The 16,516-nt window shown below is 37.3% G+C and overlaps 1 protein-coding gene across 4 annotated transcripts in view; it reads right to left on the bottom strand.

Annotated features, from left to right (window-relative positions):
• Positions 1-1,751: 1,751 nt before the first annotated feature.
• PIK3R1 (phosphoinositide-3-kinase regulatory subunit 1) overlaps positions 1,752-16,516 on the bottom strand; it is an 82,694-nt gene continuing 67,929 nt past the window's right edge. For 3 of the 4 annotated variants that reach the window (XM_038401877.2, XM_043515541.1, XM_038401879.2), the window contains 9 exons: positions 14,184-14,286; positions 13,397-13,495; positions 13,093-13,273; positions 12,485-12,610; positions 10,892-11,034; positions 10,471-10,647; positions 10,304-10,372; positions 6,634-6,804; positions 1,752-6,129 (listed from right to left, as the gene is read on the bottom strand). In XM_038401877.2, the coding sequence (XP_038257805.1) occupies positions 5,940-6,129; positions 6,634-6,804; positions 10,304-10,372; positions 10,471-10,647; positions 10,892-11,034; positions 12,485-12,610; positions 13,093-13,273; positions 13,397-13,495; positions 14,184-14,286 (1,259 nt within the window). In that variant the 3' untranslated portion in view covers positions 1,752-5,939. Of the gene's footprint in view, positions 6,130-6,633; positions 6,805-10,303; positions 10,373-10,470; positions 10,648-10,891; positions 11,035-12,484; positions 12,611-13,092; positions 13,274-13,396; positions 13,496-14,183; positions 14,287-15,681; positions 16,009-16,516 lie in introns of those variants that run through there. The other variant, XM_038401878.2, reaches the window with a different exon arrangement.

The following is a 16,516-nucleotide window of genomic DNA, read 5'->3' as shown; positions in this document are numbered from 1 at the left end:
GTTCAACATAACACCATATAAGTTTACATCTTGAAGTTGGATCTTGTGGAAGTTCATTGTTTAGAAGAGAAGCTTGTGTTAACGTGTTCTGGTAGAAGAGACAAGTTTGCTATGTTTTCAGTTTTAGGGGAAAGGAACTGCAGTGTGTGTAATCAGTTTAAAAACCCAACCAGACTTAATATTGAGTGGAATAAAAATTTAATAGTAGCCCATAGTAAATATTTTAAATAAGAATCTCCAATACATGTTTGCGATGATTTGGGGAATCTATCTATCTTTATACACCTTCTGAATTCTAGTTGATTTTATGATATTGCTGCATCACTGACTACTTCAAAGAAAATCCCCAAACAGGAGAATAAAGGGAAAGAGATGACAAAGAGGTTTAAAAAGAATAAGGAGGCTTGGGGCAAGGGAGAAGGATAGAGGAGAACCCTTTCGTCTTTTTTGATGGTAAGATCAGTTGAGGAAGAAGGACAGTGAGACAGAAACTCCCTGATTCAGTGGAGAAACAATGTGCAGGATGTGGAATCCTGAATACTCTATAGGACTCTGACCAAATCCCAAACAACCTTCAAAAGCGGAGAGGGAATTGGGGCAGAGAATGATACAGGTGTTTTATTGTTTTGTCTAGATCTGTATATTGCTTGTGCTAATGTAGAGTGTGTTAGAAACCCTTTACAAAGCCTGTGTGTTATGTGCTTCAACTATCACGTGTCTGGCAAGAGAAGCTGTAAACCAGAGTGCCCACAAGGTTGGAGCTCTGCTTAAGCTATTGGAGTGTTTTGGGGGATCACCACAGGTCACCTAGGTGCCACGGGCAATTGGATTGCGAGGTATGACTTCTGCGGAGGAATAACAGTCAGTGTCTATGCCCAGGCAGTATTCCAGAGAGGCCAAAGAGATAGCTTGGGTAGGCTCCAGGACTCAGGGAAGATTATGAGATCATGGGACCCTGGTGAGTGTCCAGCAATGGGAGCTCTACTAGGGCTGTGAAAACATTAATACCTATTATTATTTGCATGCTGTGATTTCTGGAGGCCGCAGTATGCAATTATAATTTGCACTATTTGTGCAAATTCTAGAATGGAACATTGCTATGGATAGAACTGGTGCCTGCCCTGCCCAGATAAGGTTATAAGCCTTCAGACATCTGGATTTTTTTTTGTTGTTAGGGGAGATGGAAAGGGAAATCTTGATTGTTTTTCCCAAGTCCACCTCTTTACAAAGTGGGGACAATTAGACATTTTCCACTAGCAAAGTCTGGAAGAAAAATAATATTGAGAGTGACTTTTTTCTCATTGTTTTTTGTAGATGATGGTGTTCATGCTGCTAGGTTAAATTTGATACAGGGGATGAAATACTGGCCCCACAGAAGTCAATGGAAAAACCCTCATTGACGTCCATGGAGCCAGGATTACACCTAGAGTCTGAAGGTATAGGGAACAGGCTTATAACTCATTAACATTACATTGATTTTGCAGTGTCACTGATCTAAGATAACTACCTTCTTAGTGTCATCATTATATGCACCAGACTACTTCAGAGCTCTTCAATGGCTATTGTCACTTCACTAAGTTAAACGAATAACTAAGAACGAGTATAAATCATAAGCTAACTAGCTCCCTTCACCAATATGCACCTTCAATTCTCCTCTACAAAGTGGGGAACAAGCACACTGTAGGAGTCAGTGATGTAACTTGTTGAAGTAACTTCAAAAGAAGTCCTTAGTGAGGCCTCAACAAGTAAAATGCAGTTTCAAAACAATCTTTATTCTGTTTGAAGACCTAGTACAATTTTTAAAGCAACTTAAAAACAAGACACAGCTCCATCAAATCTATAGCTTGAACAAAATTTCAAGGAGGCACATTTTTATTATTGCCTTGTAAAGGCAATTTACAACCCATCCTACCTTTCATCTCCTCCAAGACCATTTTTTAAACAAAGTAATTTTAATGTTTTAAAGACATTTAACAGAACAGAGTTTTATTTTTTAAAACAAGAATATAAAAATAGCAGCATCTTGGGCAGCTAATGCAGTCTCATAGGGACAAGTGCAATGTAACTATCAACTCACACATCAGTCCAGTTTAGCCTTCTATGATAGTAATATTTTTTTTTTTTTTGCACAGAATGTTGCATTTTGGAACCTTGTCCCATGGGAGGCATTGTGCGTTGAGCTGCCCATTTCTAAAGTGACCCTGAAGAAAAATAATATCAGGATTCACTTTCCCAACTGAATACCATGCATAGCAAAAGCACTGTGTTATAACCGACAGAAGTTTTCCCAATTAGAAGCATCAGAAGGATTTCCCAAGCATTATAGTTCATTGCCAATTACAAGACAAAGCCACTCCTTTTCTACAGAACAGCTGGCATTAAAACAGAAGATTTGGCTTTACAAATTTTTTGATAGATAAGTGAACCATCCAGAGGAGTTGTTTTTAAAAACAGAACTACACAATCTTCTCACTTTATTTGGAAACAACTTTCACCAAAAAAAGGGGTGTGTGTGTGTGTTTAAACAAAGAAATGAGTGACAGCATGTGTTTTGATTGAGCAAAAGGACTGTATTTGGTGAAAGATGCACCTAGATTATGATCCACACACACACACACCCCTCCAACCCCTGCTCCCAAATCCAAGCTTCAGTTTAAAGAAACAATAATTTGCTTTCTCTCACTTTTCTTGTGGTCACATGTACATCTACCTTTCAGCAGCCTTGTAAAAAGTACTGCGGCAGCTCAGAGACTTAAGTATTCAAAATCTTTAATCATATTAGATGGAAAAATTACCGCTGAAATGACATTAAAAGCATCATGTTTCTTCAGTTATATCAACATATCTTTGTTTCATATGAAGTTTGAGTTTCCAGGTATAGTAAAGCTGGTTTAGTTCAACTAAAGTGAGTGGATCATACAATATATAAAGGGCATAAAACTCAGCAATCAAAAAAGGTGTTTGACAAAGCTGCAGGACTGTACAATTCACTTTGCAGAGAGCCCACACATGGCCTAGACACCACATCAAACCAACTAAAGCCCTATTTTGAGGGTTTAAATGACCCGTAAGTAGTGCATAGACCTTGTGCAGGCTAAATTTCAAGTTAAGATCCCTTAATAAAAAAATCTTCTCAGCTTTGTCCTTGTTTGTTCAAGAGAAGTCAGGGGCCCGATTCTCACATATACTAGTTTTTCTCCACTGTAAGCACAGATCCGCAGGTGGTGTAAATTGGCCTAGCACCACTGAAATCAATGGAACAACCCAATGTATCCCAGCTGAGAACTGGGCCCACTGACTTCTGTGGACGTGAGAGGAAAGTCAGGTCCCAAATGTCTGTCTACTACATCGTTTCCTGAAAAGTGTTTTAAGTGACACATCAATCCAGGCTATGTACATTTTGCCTAAAGAAAATAAATGTAATACATTTCCTCCAACATCTTTAATATTTTTAATTTTTGTTTATCCTTAGAAGGATATTTTGACATACTATGAAGGTTGCTTAATTGCTGTATACTGGATGGATTTGAATTTCGAGCTCTATTGAATGACATTAAAAGCAGAATAATTGGTGAAGTAAAGGAAAGGCATTAGAAAAAACAAATTCAGATTGTCTTTGAGAAGTCTGCCTGAGAAGGAGAGATGAACTGTAGGCTTGTATAACTGGAAAAAAGTTCAGCTTGATTTTGAAATTGTAATTGTCCTGAGACATTAATGATGGTTGAGCTTTGCTCCCTGATGTGTGAAAGATTAGGTTCTGGTAAGATAAAATACATTCCACAGAAAAGCAAAGTCAACAGGCTAAAAAACCAAAACCAAAATAAAAACAAAAACCTCACAGCATCAGAAATGAAGAGGTAATGTAGAAATAAACCACAGGTGACAAACTAATTGCCTAACAGTATTTCTAAAAGGTACAGATGTCTAAATAAGTACTTAATACTTCCTTTTAAGAGATGTACATTTTTGAAAGGTGAAAATAATCAGAGAACTCAATGGGACTTATTCCTTCCATTGTGCATGCAACTAACTCCCTTTAACAATAAAAGGTGTTCCACTTGTAGTTCAAGGGAAAAACAAATTCATATCTTCACCTGGACTAAAAATCTTCAAGAGTCTTCTCAGACATCATTGCCCTATTAATCTGTAAAATGTGAAGCAGCAGCATGAATTTTTCCAATATTGTGAGTGGATAACCATGTCAGAAACCCACAATGAATAACCCTTTACAATTTTGGTAAGTGGGACACTGACATCCTTTGTTTCTTTAACTAACAGAAATCCTGTAACTCTCTGGTACCTAAAATTTGTTCTTTTAGATGACATTACCTTTCAGCAAATAAGTTTGTGAAAAACAACAGAAGTTTGTTATGGAAATCCTAATGTTAAAAAAGCAAGGGTTTTTCATCTGAATTAACCCTGTCTTGTACCCTATTGTTCAGAACATACTTGGGAGTCTTTTTCTAGTAATACAAAAAACAAAACACATTTTAGAGAAATTTCCTCCTTCATATGAAATGAAAGGTAGCTTGGCATGCTGACAAAAAGCTACTATGGTAGGTCAAGATGCTGGATTTGCTTTTTACGATGGATTTACTATGTGGATGGAGCTTGAAATCCAAACGGACTGCTCTAGTATCCAGGGTTTCATTTGTTCTTCCACAGTAACGCTCAGGAGGGGGTGTACATTTTTTTCCCTTCCAAATACAAAGACAATCGGGACAGACGTTCAAAATGCGCCAACAAGCAAATACAGCATGGTACCATATTCTAAAGTTATCCTTGAAACAATATTTTTAGACTCAGTGATACTTTGTAATGCTCATATATTTTTATTGAATAAAGCAGCTTTGAAGCTTATCAGGCACGGCCCAACAAAATATTTAGTCCGGGGGGGGGGGCAGGGAAGGAACTTTTTAACCTTCTATACAAGGAAACCTGTAAACTATTCATAGTTTTAATTCTGAAGCCAATTTTTACTGGCATTCTGTACATTTCTTAAAAAAACAAAACAAAACAAAACCCGAACAACAAAATGAATATTAACAAAAAATAATACTCAGGAAAAACATTTTTCAGGCAACAAAAAAAACAGGAAAAAAAGCTTATCCTGTAGGTATATTTGAAAAAGAAATACCAAAAGAAACGAAAAGAAAATTCAGTATTGCATAGCACTGCCTAAGGATTCAGCTTTCAGCAAACAGAAAAGAGAAACTAGAAGCAGTTTGGTATTGATAGTTTCCATTGATGATAGATAGTCATCCACTATGTACATTTTTATATACCATATGCCATTGAAAGTCCCATTCTCTTCAGTCTTAAATATGTTCTTAACACGAGATTTTAAACATCTAAACAAAACACTTCCTGGCACTTTGCTACTACATCATTTCCTCTGAACAACATACTGTAACCGAAGTCTTTTTAAAGTGTCCCTTATAAGTGAAAGTGCCATTCTGCTACATATCATTCATCAGGAAATGAAAATCCACAATGCTCTGTGCCTGGATCCACTGAGTACAGCAACACCAAATCTGAACCTCGCCATGACTGAGAAATTCCATAAACAGAATTACACAGACCTGTTGCCCCTGGGGTCTGCAGAATCCCACATTCTAGCTGGTAAAGCTTCAAAGAGATCGTAAACAAGCACCATGGTTAAAGGCCTCTATGTTCCTGCAGGGAGATAGGTATAGCATTTCCCTCTCTCGTGTTTTTCTTTTCTCAATAAAAAAGCACTTTAGATTAGAAACATATATTCACAGCTTAATACTGTGATCTCTCCCACTGCAGTTGTCAAGAAAGCTCTAGTCCCATCTGCAGACAGGCAGCTTTGATACTGCAGCTGAAATTCACAAATCAGGCTGAAAGGAACCTTCTCTCTCCAGAGGCCTCAGTGTTGTTGATTTTTTTTGTTTTAAAACTGAGTATTAAGGTCTTCATCGCCTCTGCTGTGTATATACTGGAAAGGCTAGTGTGACATTGAGAGAGTCATTGTGCTGCACGAGTGATGTGTGTTGGTAATGTAGCACCAGTTCTTTAAGAGAGCTGTACAAGTTATATGGCTCTGCAAATCCATACCCAGTAGGGGTTTTGTTTATGACACAGTGCTTTACTTCTCCATCCACCCTAAAGGGAAAAAAATAGAAAGGTTTTTAATTTGTCAAGAAAGCAAAGTTTACATGTTAAAAAACAGACTAGGGAATAGCGAATTGACAGTAAATATATAAATGTTGGTAAATATACAAAATGACAATATTTAACACTGGAATAGTTCCATACATCTTGCATCTAACCAGAATTCTCAGGGTGTCATGCTTCACACACTGTTTGGGTAGGCAGAAGGTACAAAGAACTTGGTGGACCGGCAGCCAGTAGTTCTATGCTGTCATTCTCCCCCTTCACATAAGATCCGCCTGTGGGAACTTCCCAGGGTTGAGCTTTGCAGGAGCAGAGGAGCAGTAATGAGGGTAGATGATCCTATGCCTGACAGCCCAGACCCAAGCCTGCTGAAGTCAATGAGATCAGGCCCTAACAGGATTTCTTGCTCATCACACAGGTAAACTTACTAGCAACAATTTTTCTTAACCTCACTGTCACCTCTGTGCTTTGCAAAAAAATCAAGGTACATACACAACAGAGCAGGCATAGCAACCCTGTTTGCTGCTCTCCCGAACAAGGAATGTTCCATCCCGTTTTCCCCTCAGCAGATTTTCAGCTTGGCTTCTGTTGATATTTCCCACATTCCACGTTCGCTCATCATGATGGGGCAAATCCTCATCGTCTTCCACCATAGTGTATTGGCTGTACAAATATGAAAAGGATAATCACAGAAATGTAGCTCTTGTCAGGACCTCGAGAAGTCATCAAGTCCAGCCCCCAAACACAGCCTTTGCAAGGGCTTGTCCAAGATTTTTTTAACCCGGGATCTCTCTCACCCCAAGCAAGCCACATTCAGTAATGTTACAGAGAAGAAACTAGGTATACGCAGCAAGACTTTAAAAAACCCACTAGTAGGAAGGCGAGTACAGCGGCCCAAGCCATATAATTCTTCTGACTAAGTTTTCATGTAAAAATAAAAATGTTATTTCTAGCATTACTGTGCAGATACCCTTATAAGTATGAAAGAAATATAAATGGAGGCAGTGTTATCTTCCTGAGTCTTCAGAGAGTGCTTCAGTGCTTCTGCTGCTGCTCTTAATTTTGGCAAGCAGCAGGTCCAGCAAACTGAACAGCACTCTAGGTCAGTTTCATTGCTGATGGTCAGAACTCTGTGGTCTGCAGTGAAATGGTCAGGAATCAGGTCAATTTCATGCTGCTGTTTGGGAAAGTTATGTGCAACAGCAGAGAGGGGCAAGTGAATTATTCATTTTGGCAAAGAGACCCAAAAAAATAAAAGGTCTGGAAAAGGCAGCCTAATAGACTTCTCTCTCCTCTCTGCTGCAAACAGAGGGTTCTATGAAAGATACAGAGACTCTTCCCTCCCCATGCCTTTCTGCAATTAGGATACAGAAAGCTTTTCTCTCTTCCATCAGCCACATGGGATGGAATTTCATAGTTATTCCAACTACTGTAGCTAGATAAAGCCTCCAACCAGGGTCAAAGGACAGCACCTTGACAGTAAGCAAGCAGCTGGAGACTATGGAGAAGTGGAATAGCTCTCCCTCCGCACACCAAGGTATGCCAGCCTGCACTGATGGGCCCCTCCAAATTTGTCCATCCGTATACTTTTGGCTAGTAGATTTAGAACTCTGGCTAGTAGATATCTGGTCAGTTTTTCAAACACTGAGTAAATACGGCTTCTCATTCATCCCCAATTCCTTGATTCTAGTTAGCCTCAATCTGTGCTACAAACATCAGTGTCCAGTGTTGGAATTCAGTTTCTTTGGAAGATTCTGGTTTCTCTCACTAATGAATGCCATCTACTTTCCTTATCCAGCCACAGCCCATTGCCCTGATTTGTATTTTTACCACTTTAACTCCAGCCATCTCCTAGATAGGAATCCCGGTTGTCTATTTATTCTCATTTTCAATGTTTATTTTGGCTATATTATTAAGAAAACAATAATATAGAAAACAAACAATCTGAATGGTGTCAGCATAAATTTGAGCAGAAATCAAATGGCTCATTAGCAAGGAAAGACAAAATAAAAAAAAGCTATTTTTTCAATGTTTCATTTCATATTTGGATCCTATGTTCCCAAACTGTGGCCTTGTCTGCACTACTCTTATTTTGGGGGCAATCTCCAATTTGCTCTAGCTTTAAGAAGAAAATCATAGACCCATAGGATTAGAAGGGACTGCACAGGTCATCTAGTCTAATCCCCCTGCCAAGATGCAGGACTAGTTGTGTCTAAATCATCTAAGACAGGTGGCTATCCAGCCTCTTCTTGAAAACCTCCAGTGACGTAGCTTTCACGACTTCTCTAGGCAGCTTGTTCCATTGTCCAACTGTTCTTACAGTTCGGAAATATTTCCTGAGACTTAATCTAAATCTGCTACGCTGTAGTTTGATCCCATTGCCTCTTGTCCTGCCCTCTGTGACAAGAGGGAAATTTTTTTCTCCATCCTTTCTTATGGTAGCCTTTCAAGTATTTGAAGACCTCTATTATATCCCCCCTTAATCTCCTCTTTTCTAAACTAAACATACCCAGTTCCTTCAGGCTTTCCTCATATGGCTTGCATTCCATCCCTTTGATCATCTTTGTCGCTTGCCTCTTGATCCTTTCCAGTTTCTCTACATCCCTTCTATATAGCAGTGACCAAAATTGGACACAATACTCCAACTGAGGCCTAACCAGCGCTAAGTAGAGTGGCACTATCACATCTAGTGATTTGTAGCATCTTATTGTCTTTGTTGAATTTCATTTTGTCTTCTATAGTCCAGTTCTCCAATTTGTCAAGATCCCTCTGAATTTTAGTTCTGTTCTCTAAAGTGTTTGCAGGCCCCGCTCCCCACCTTAGTGTCATCTGCAAATCGGATCAGTATGCTCTCTAGTCCTATATCCAGGTCATTAATAATGATGTTAAACAACACCTAGAACCGATCCCTGCGGAAACCCACTTGAGATCTCCTTTCAATCTGACATCACTCCATTCATAGTTACTCTTTGTTTGTGGTTGTTTAACTAATTATGTATCTGCACTTTGGTGCAGAATTCGTGTCATAACAATGATGGCTAATGGATACTGGCTGCCTACATTTTTACCACCTTATCTTCTACCTGTGCTCTGAAAGGTTAAACAACATGATTGTAAAAATGCCTGTGCCCTGTCTATCCAATACTTCCACTATTGCCAATCCCAGTGGAGCTGCACCAGTTCTATAGCAATAGAAGACAATTAAGAAAAGCCAAACCACTATTTTAGACAAAGCTAGAATGGAACCATAGAAAAACGCACCACTGACCATGCTGCAGTTACCTCTGACCAAGAACGGAAGTGTAGAAGGCAAGGACAGGAAGCAAAACAGGGTGATAATGTTAAACAGGATATAAATTCCACTGACACCCCTTCTGAAATTCAGGTTTTATTTTTTTTTAAACTATTGATTCATGAAGTTTCTGTTGGTTAGATTTGGTTTTAAAGGGAAACTAGAATCCATCACTATAGCCACCTCACCTAGCTTGGAATACTTGACAGTTACATGATCAACACTTTTCACCCATGATCTGTGTGTGGTGATGGTCCAATGGCCAAAGCAAGTTAAAAACCTGTATCCAACTCCTTTGCTTTAATGACAGAACAATACCTGCCTCTACTCAGACAAGTCATAAACTGGAATATAAAGGCAGAGCAGATCCACGCTCTGGATCATGTCCATCTCTGGTGATGGTTGATACTATACCACCACCAATACTTTGCGCTTGTAGAGAACCTGTCATCAGAATTTCTCAGAGTGTTTTATAAATATTAATTCAGCTACATAATACCCCTCTGAGGAATGTATATCATATGATCCCCATTTTACAGACAGGAGCAGCAAGGTTAGAGTTTAAGTTCAAGTCTTTCAAGAGGTCAGTGATGGATTCAAGAGCTGAACCCAGAATCCTAGATTCCAATTCCTCATTATAGTCACCTGACCATATACTTCTCTTAGGGATTTATAGAAGAGCAAAGAATAAGACTGGTGCCCTTGCTAATATTCTCAGTAAAACAGGTTGTCAGGTCCAAACCAGTATCAGATGTGCTCAGATGTGCTGTGCCTGAGAGTCTTCCTACAGTCACTGAACTAAACATGCTTAAACTCATTACTGTGTAGAATTATTTGATTTCAGGAATATTCAATTCCTTAAATACTTACTCTTCTGTATTTTCATTGCCCAGCCATTCATTCAACTTCTTTTGCCGAACACCTTTTTGAGTCAACCACCTGGAAAATAATTAAAAACAGTTTTATATATTTTTTAATCGGCAAAAGTTGGACATTATGGGAAAACTAAATTCTTTTTAATTCATATATGTACTTACATCAAGTACTGGTCTCTTGTCTTTCTAAGCTGTATAAGGTCTGGTTTAATGCTGTTCATACGTTTGTCAATCTCTCTATATTCAGCTGCTTGCTTCTTTAAATCCTCTTCTAGTCTACGTCTGCTGTCCACAATTTCACTTATTCGAGACTTCAATTTCTCATAGTTGTGCATTATTCTGAAAAGATGAATTAAGTTTGTTATACTTTTTTAGATCCTGGTACATAATCCAAGTTTCCTATTTTCACTTGTAAACATCTAATAGAAGATTTATTTTTCAAGATTCAGTTGCAAAATTTGCAAGCTGTCTCCCACTGCATTTAAGATTTATTCTGTTGATGTTCCTTCTCATATATGGTCTTTGTATTTTTTTACTTTGTCTAAATCACACACATTTTAAACAGATAAGCACTGGTACCAACCTTTGTATTTCTTTTTCATTTCCTTCCCGTTTAAACTTTTCAATATACTCTTTGCTGTATCTTTCTTGTGTCTGACACTGCTCTTCAAATATTTTTATTGTTTCATTAAATGCTTCAATAGCTGTTCTTTTCATTTGAATTTCCTGAAAATAAAGTAATCATCATTATAGTCCCTATAAAACTGAAGGGATGATTTATTGGCCTATATCTCTGGAAAGGTTTAAGTTATTTTGTAGCAAAATGATTGTACTTTAGTATCCCTGAAGCAACATGTGAGTCATCTGTAGACCCTTACAATATATGAAAAGCAAGCCTTGTACAGCTTGCTACGGTGATGCTGCTTTCCAAGAAAGGCAATGACCATAGGTAGAATTATCTACTACATTTGTTTTATATATTAGTTTTATTTTTTACAATGGGAGCCTTTCGAAACTGCCCTCACTTTACCCTTTGTACCCCTACAGGTATAGTTGGGACTCTTGAAATACTAAGCTGATCTGAGTGATTACTTGGGGTTTCACCAACATCTCCAGTATGCTTCAAAATTTCTATCTTTTAGGTATGTTTTTTGCAGGTTCCAGAAGGTACAGTATTCATTCTGCAACTATAAAATAGTGCCACTTCCCTGGCATTCCCAGGCTCTGCTAACTACTGGTAAATATGAGAGAGGTGGGTTGCTATTCATTCCTGCACTGTGTCTAGTTGTCACACCCACGCTCCATACATTTTGTACATGATACCTTTCTCTCAAAAAGAAAAGCAGTACTTGTGGCACCTTAGAGACTCCAACGAGAGACTGCTGAATTGGAATTAATTTGCAAACTGGATACAATTAACTTAGGTTTGAATAGAGACTGGGAATGGATGAGTCATTACACAAAGTAAAACTATTTCTCCATGGTATTTCTCCCTCCCACCCCAACCCCCACTGTTCCTCTGATATTCTTGTTAACTGCTGGAATTAGCCTACCTTGCTTGTCACCATGAAAGGTTTTCCTCCTTCCCCCCCCTGCTGTTGGTGATGGCTTATCTTAAGTGATCACTCTCCTTACAGTGTGTATGATAAACCCATTGTTTCATGTTCTCTCTGTGTGTGTATATAAATCTCTCCTCTGTTTTTTCCACCAAATGCATCCGATGAAGTGAGCTGTAGCTCACGAAAGCTTATGCTCTAATAAATTTGTTAGTCTCCTTTTCTTTTTGCGAATACAGACTAACACGGCTGCTACTCTGAAACCTTTCTCTCAAAAGAAATTCTAAGGCACTGTAGTTTGAATTTGTGCCTTCAAGGCATGGATCCAGACCCTACAAATGGTCAATATGCAGAGCTGCTGCCAAGCCAAGAGGAGTTCTGCATATGGTGTGTTTGCAAGAGTGGGTACCAACCTATGGTTACATTGTGCACAGGGTAACAGCTCAGACATGAGTAAACGATTCCAACTTACTGAACTATCACATCGAGCAACTTTTGTCTTTTAAAAGAAGAAAAGAAAAAAGTACCTCAAAGTTAACATTAGTGATTTATATCAATGTCCTTCTAAAACCAAATAAGAAGTCCTGCACTCTACAAGTCCTGCTTCAAAGATAACTCACCTGAGATGTTCTGGTGTAATCTTCATAGAGTCTGTCATATTCTCGACTCTTTTCTTGGAACTGAGTGTTATATTCATGTAATTTTTTTCCCACTGCTTCAATACTGTCCTCTTTCACAACTTGATCCTGGGAGGATAAGCAGAAGGAAATATAGCCAGTAAAGGACCAGTTACACAGTACAAATTTCATAATAAAATTGGTTAAGAAAAAAGTGACCATAAGAAAGAAATAAAATATAACTTGACATTTCTCTCACAATATGGAAAAGAGATGTACTGAATGCATATAATATGCACATTTGAAATGAAATTAAGCATAAAAGACAATTTTGCACTGCCAGCATGCAGCATTATGCTGAAAATTATAAATTTCATCATTAAAATTGTCATATTTAACCTGTTTAGTTTATTTCTTAATGAACTATGTAGAGTATTTAAAGTTTGTATTGTTTGATGTACAATTTGTAGAGTTGCTTTTCTTTTTTTTCTTTTTTTAAAGACTTAGATCCAGTTTCTTCAGTTAATATTTGAGAAACAAATAGTTTCTCCATATTGAATGGCTCTACACGCTAATAACTTTTCTGTGCATAAACAGAATAAAAATGTTACCTGCTGGTACTTGGATACTGGATAAAGTAATTTTACATCCAGTTTCGGATTATACTGGGCTAGAGACTCATTCCGGTAGTGGTTTATTAGCTCAACCACAGAGTTGAAAGTTAATGGGTCTGAAAAGCCATACTTCCCATCTCGGTGAAATATTTTGATTAATTTGTTATTTCCTCCTTTCCTGTAAATATAGTTTGGAAACAGTCAGCCATACTTCGGATGCTCTTGCCAAAAGAAAGTAGCATTTTTAAATGCAGCTCTGTAAGAATATATTCCAATATCAGAATCTAGCTGAGTATTTTACCTTAGTGTAAGCGTGTAGTCTCCATGCATTTTGGTAGAAGCATCTCGTACCAAAAAGGTACCATCAGCAGTGTCACGAAGCTTCTCATTTACTTCTTCCCTAAAATGAAAACAAAAGTAACCAATGACTACTCTTACTAATTTCCTCACTGTAATTTATCATTTCTCCCTCTATCTTTCTTAAAACAGAAACACATCTTTGCTTTTTTCATCAGCCTTCTCTATCTCCTTAAGAACATTACATTCATTTCATAGTTCTACTGGTGAACAAATGGAATATAAAAATGCTGTATCCAATACCCTCCCACTGCTGGAACAGATTTATATTTCTGCAAAGTTCTTCCTACTTGTTCATACAAGCCTGCACAATTGGAGCATCCAGTGACACTCTACTACTGTACCTATATATAGTAAGGTTAAAAATGTTGCTTATATACAGCATTTTTTAGTCTGGTTTATTAACACAACAGTATTGTGCCTCAGACTTATGGTCTTAGATGCTAGAAAGAGGAAAAATGATGGTTCTCAGTGTTGTCCTTTCATGCTAGTGTTTCATATAGAGGTCTTAAAATAAGAGAACAACTTACAAAGAATTATATTTTTGGACATACTGCATTCTAACTGACTGTCAGTCACTTTTTAATCATCTTTGCAACAAAACCATCTATGGTATGTTTGTGTTGGAAAATGTTCTGAAAATGGTTCTTAATACTACAATCATTCTTCTGTAGTTAAGTAGAAAACAAAAGAGAATATAGCAAATACATACACGCCTTTTGCTGACTTACCTTGAGATATCTCCCCAATACCATTCAGCATCTTGTAAAGACATGTTGTTATTCATACCGTTGTTAATTACAGTATTAGGTTTTGGTGGCTTAGGAGGCAGTGCTGCAGAGGAGGGGGGGGGGGAAAAGTTATTTGTAGCCTGGCTGCAAATTAAGTAGTACAATCCTCAAAATTCTAATTTGTGCTATGATTTACAACAATCATTATGTCAAAAGAAAGCTAAAATGATTGCAAAACACAGGTTTCTGTTATTGGCAATCTTTGAAAGATACCAAGTAAATCAAGATATTTTACTGGCCACAAACTTAATTACACCATAAGGATGTACTATACCAAAAGATGTATGTTAATTACTGAAGAATACATTTCAAGCAAAACACAACCAAAAAAGGCATTTTGTGGCAAAAATGTTTAAACTAAAGTTTTTCACCTTAGTCCACCTCCTACAACAAATATCCATCTTGAGATCATTATAAACAACAAAACTTGTCAAGTTTCATTTTTATTTTTCCTCCCATTTAATTATCCAAGAGGAATTTTGCAACTTTCTAGTACAAGTGCCGCTGTAGGTAATAAAAGCAGCAAAACCACAGCAATACTGTATGTTTTAGGAGGAGGAATTGAGTTTCTCTGATCCTCAGCATTTTTTACAATGATCTGCTAAAAACCACTTTAAGGAACCCATCTGTGACCCAAAAATATCCCTAGCGTTAATCTTAGTATTTGACAGGATAAATTGTGTTCCAAATGCCAAGTCTGATTAAAAACCATATCCCCTTTTCTCAATGTCAAAGCTGCCTACGTACACCACTGGGTGCCAGAAAAGATACTGCAGCATTTCTGTCTTGCTAGCTAGGAGGACAACATTGGAATCAGGATAAAAAAGGAAACAAGGTTTTAAGTTCTATAGTAAATTTTACATAGTTTATGTATATGATTGTATAATATGCTTGACTGCAAAAGACAATATTTTTATAATAATAAAGAGAGTGTCAGGATAGTATAACATTTCCACTATCAAATGGCTAATTGATATAAAGTGAGGAATTAATTTATTGTTAGATTTTAAAATGTTTTCCCCAGGACAATCCTGCATACTGATGTGCAATCACTGTACTAGGAAATACAAGTTTTTTTTATAGGATCTCGTCAGTCATAATGTAGAGCAGAAATAGCAAAAATAAAAATAAAAATGATGCAACATTTTTAGTATATACTAAACAGAACTGAGACTACATATGAGAGAATAAAATCAAAACTGAAACACCTGAATTCAATTCAATTCAATTCCAATTAAAGAAGAAAAAAGGTATTTACTACAGGCTATGACTCTAATTGCTACTTCTATGCATTAAAACCACATTTAATTCCAATTTATGAAAAAATCATTTGCATCAATGACAAAGTAAGTAAATCCTAAACATCTAATGAGACTTTGCAGCAGCTATCATAAAGACCAAAATGAACTAGTCTTTTACAATAAGACTGCAGTATTACCTGGTGGATCCATTTCTATGTAAAACATCAAGTCTGTGCCACAATTTATATCTGTCCTGGGATATTCTATATCCAGTTCTTCCATATTCCAAACAGTGTTGTACATTTGTATGAGTTTCACTGAGTAAAGCTCAGTTATAAGAAAAAAAGAATCAGGCTTTCTTTGTAATGGTGTCTTGGAATTCATTTTAAAACCTATAAGGGGCTGCACTGTAACCTATTACATCATAATCCTCAGCCAATCATGTCAAAATAATGTCACCAGACCACTCCTGTTTCATCATTTTGTTCTACACTAATCTTAAAACAATTTCAGTTTCAGAAAGAATCTACATTTAAACAGAATTGCAATATATGAATGATGTTACACACAAACAGACTGACTGTTCTCCTTATGCTGACTTCTCCATTTTATTTTTCTGACTCTTTGCAGCATGGTACATTCCACTGCTGGCAGGTTGACAAAGGCTGATATGCTGCAGCACGTAGCTTTTTTTTTTTTTTTTTTAAATACATATAGTGGATCTGTGTTTACAGATAGGCAGGTAACTTCTCAGTTTCAATAGCCCATCCAGTTACCTAAAGATGACCATTCAAGATCCTTTTAGGCTTTTTCTACCTACTTTACCTATTTTAAAAAAAAGGGCGGGGGGGGGGGGAAATATGCGCTCCAAATATGTAATGAACAGAAATTGCATTTCTATACAGTGCCGAGTTTTAAACTTTTAAATGGCCACAATGCCCTGATACATTTTGTAACATATCAAGTGCCTTGTTTCCTTATCATTTTGCAGTGCAATACAATTGTTAAACATTTTCACTTTAATTTTGAAAG

This window comes from Dermochelys coriacea, chromosome 5, assembly GCF_009764565.3.
Source record: "Dermochelys coriacea isolate rDerCor1 chromosome 5, rDerCor1.pri.v4, whole genome shotgun sequence".
NCBI classification, from domain to species: Eukaryota; Metazoa; Chordata; order Testudines; family Dermochelyidae; genus Dermochelys; species Dermochelys coriacea.
This window is presented reverse-complemented; position numbering and strand designations above follow the sequence as displayed.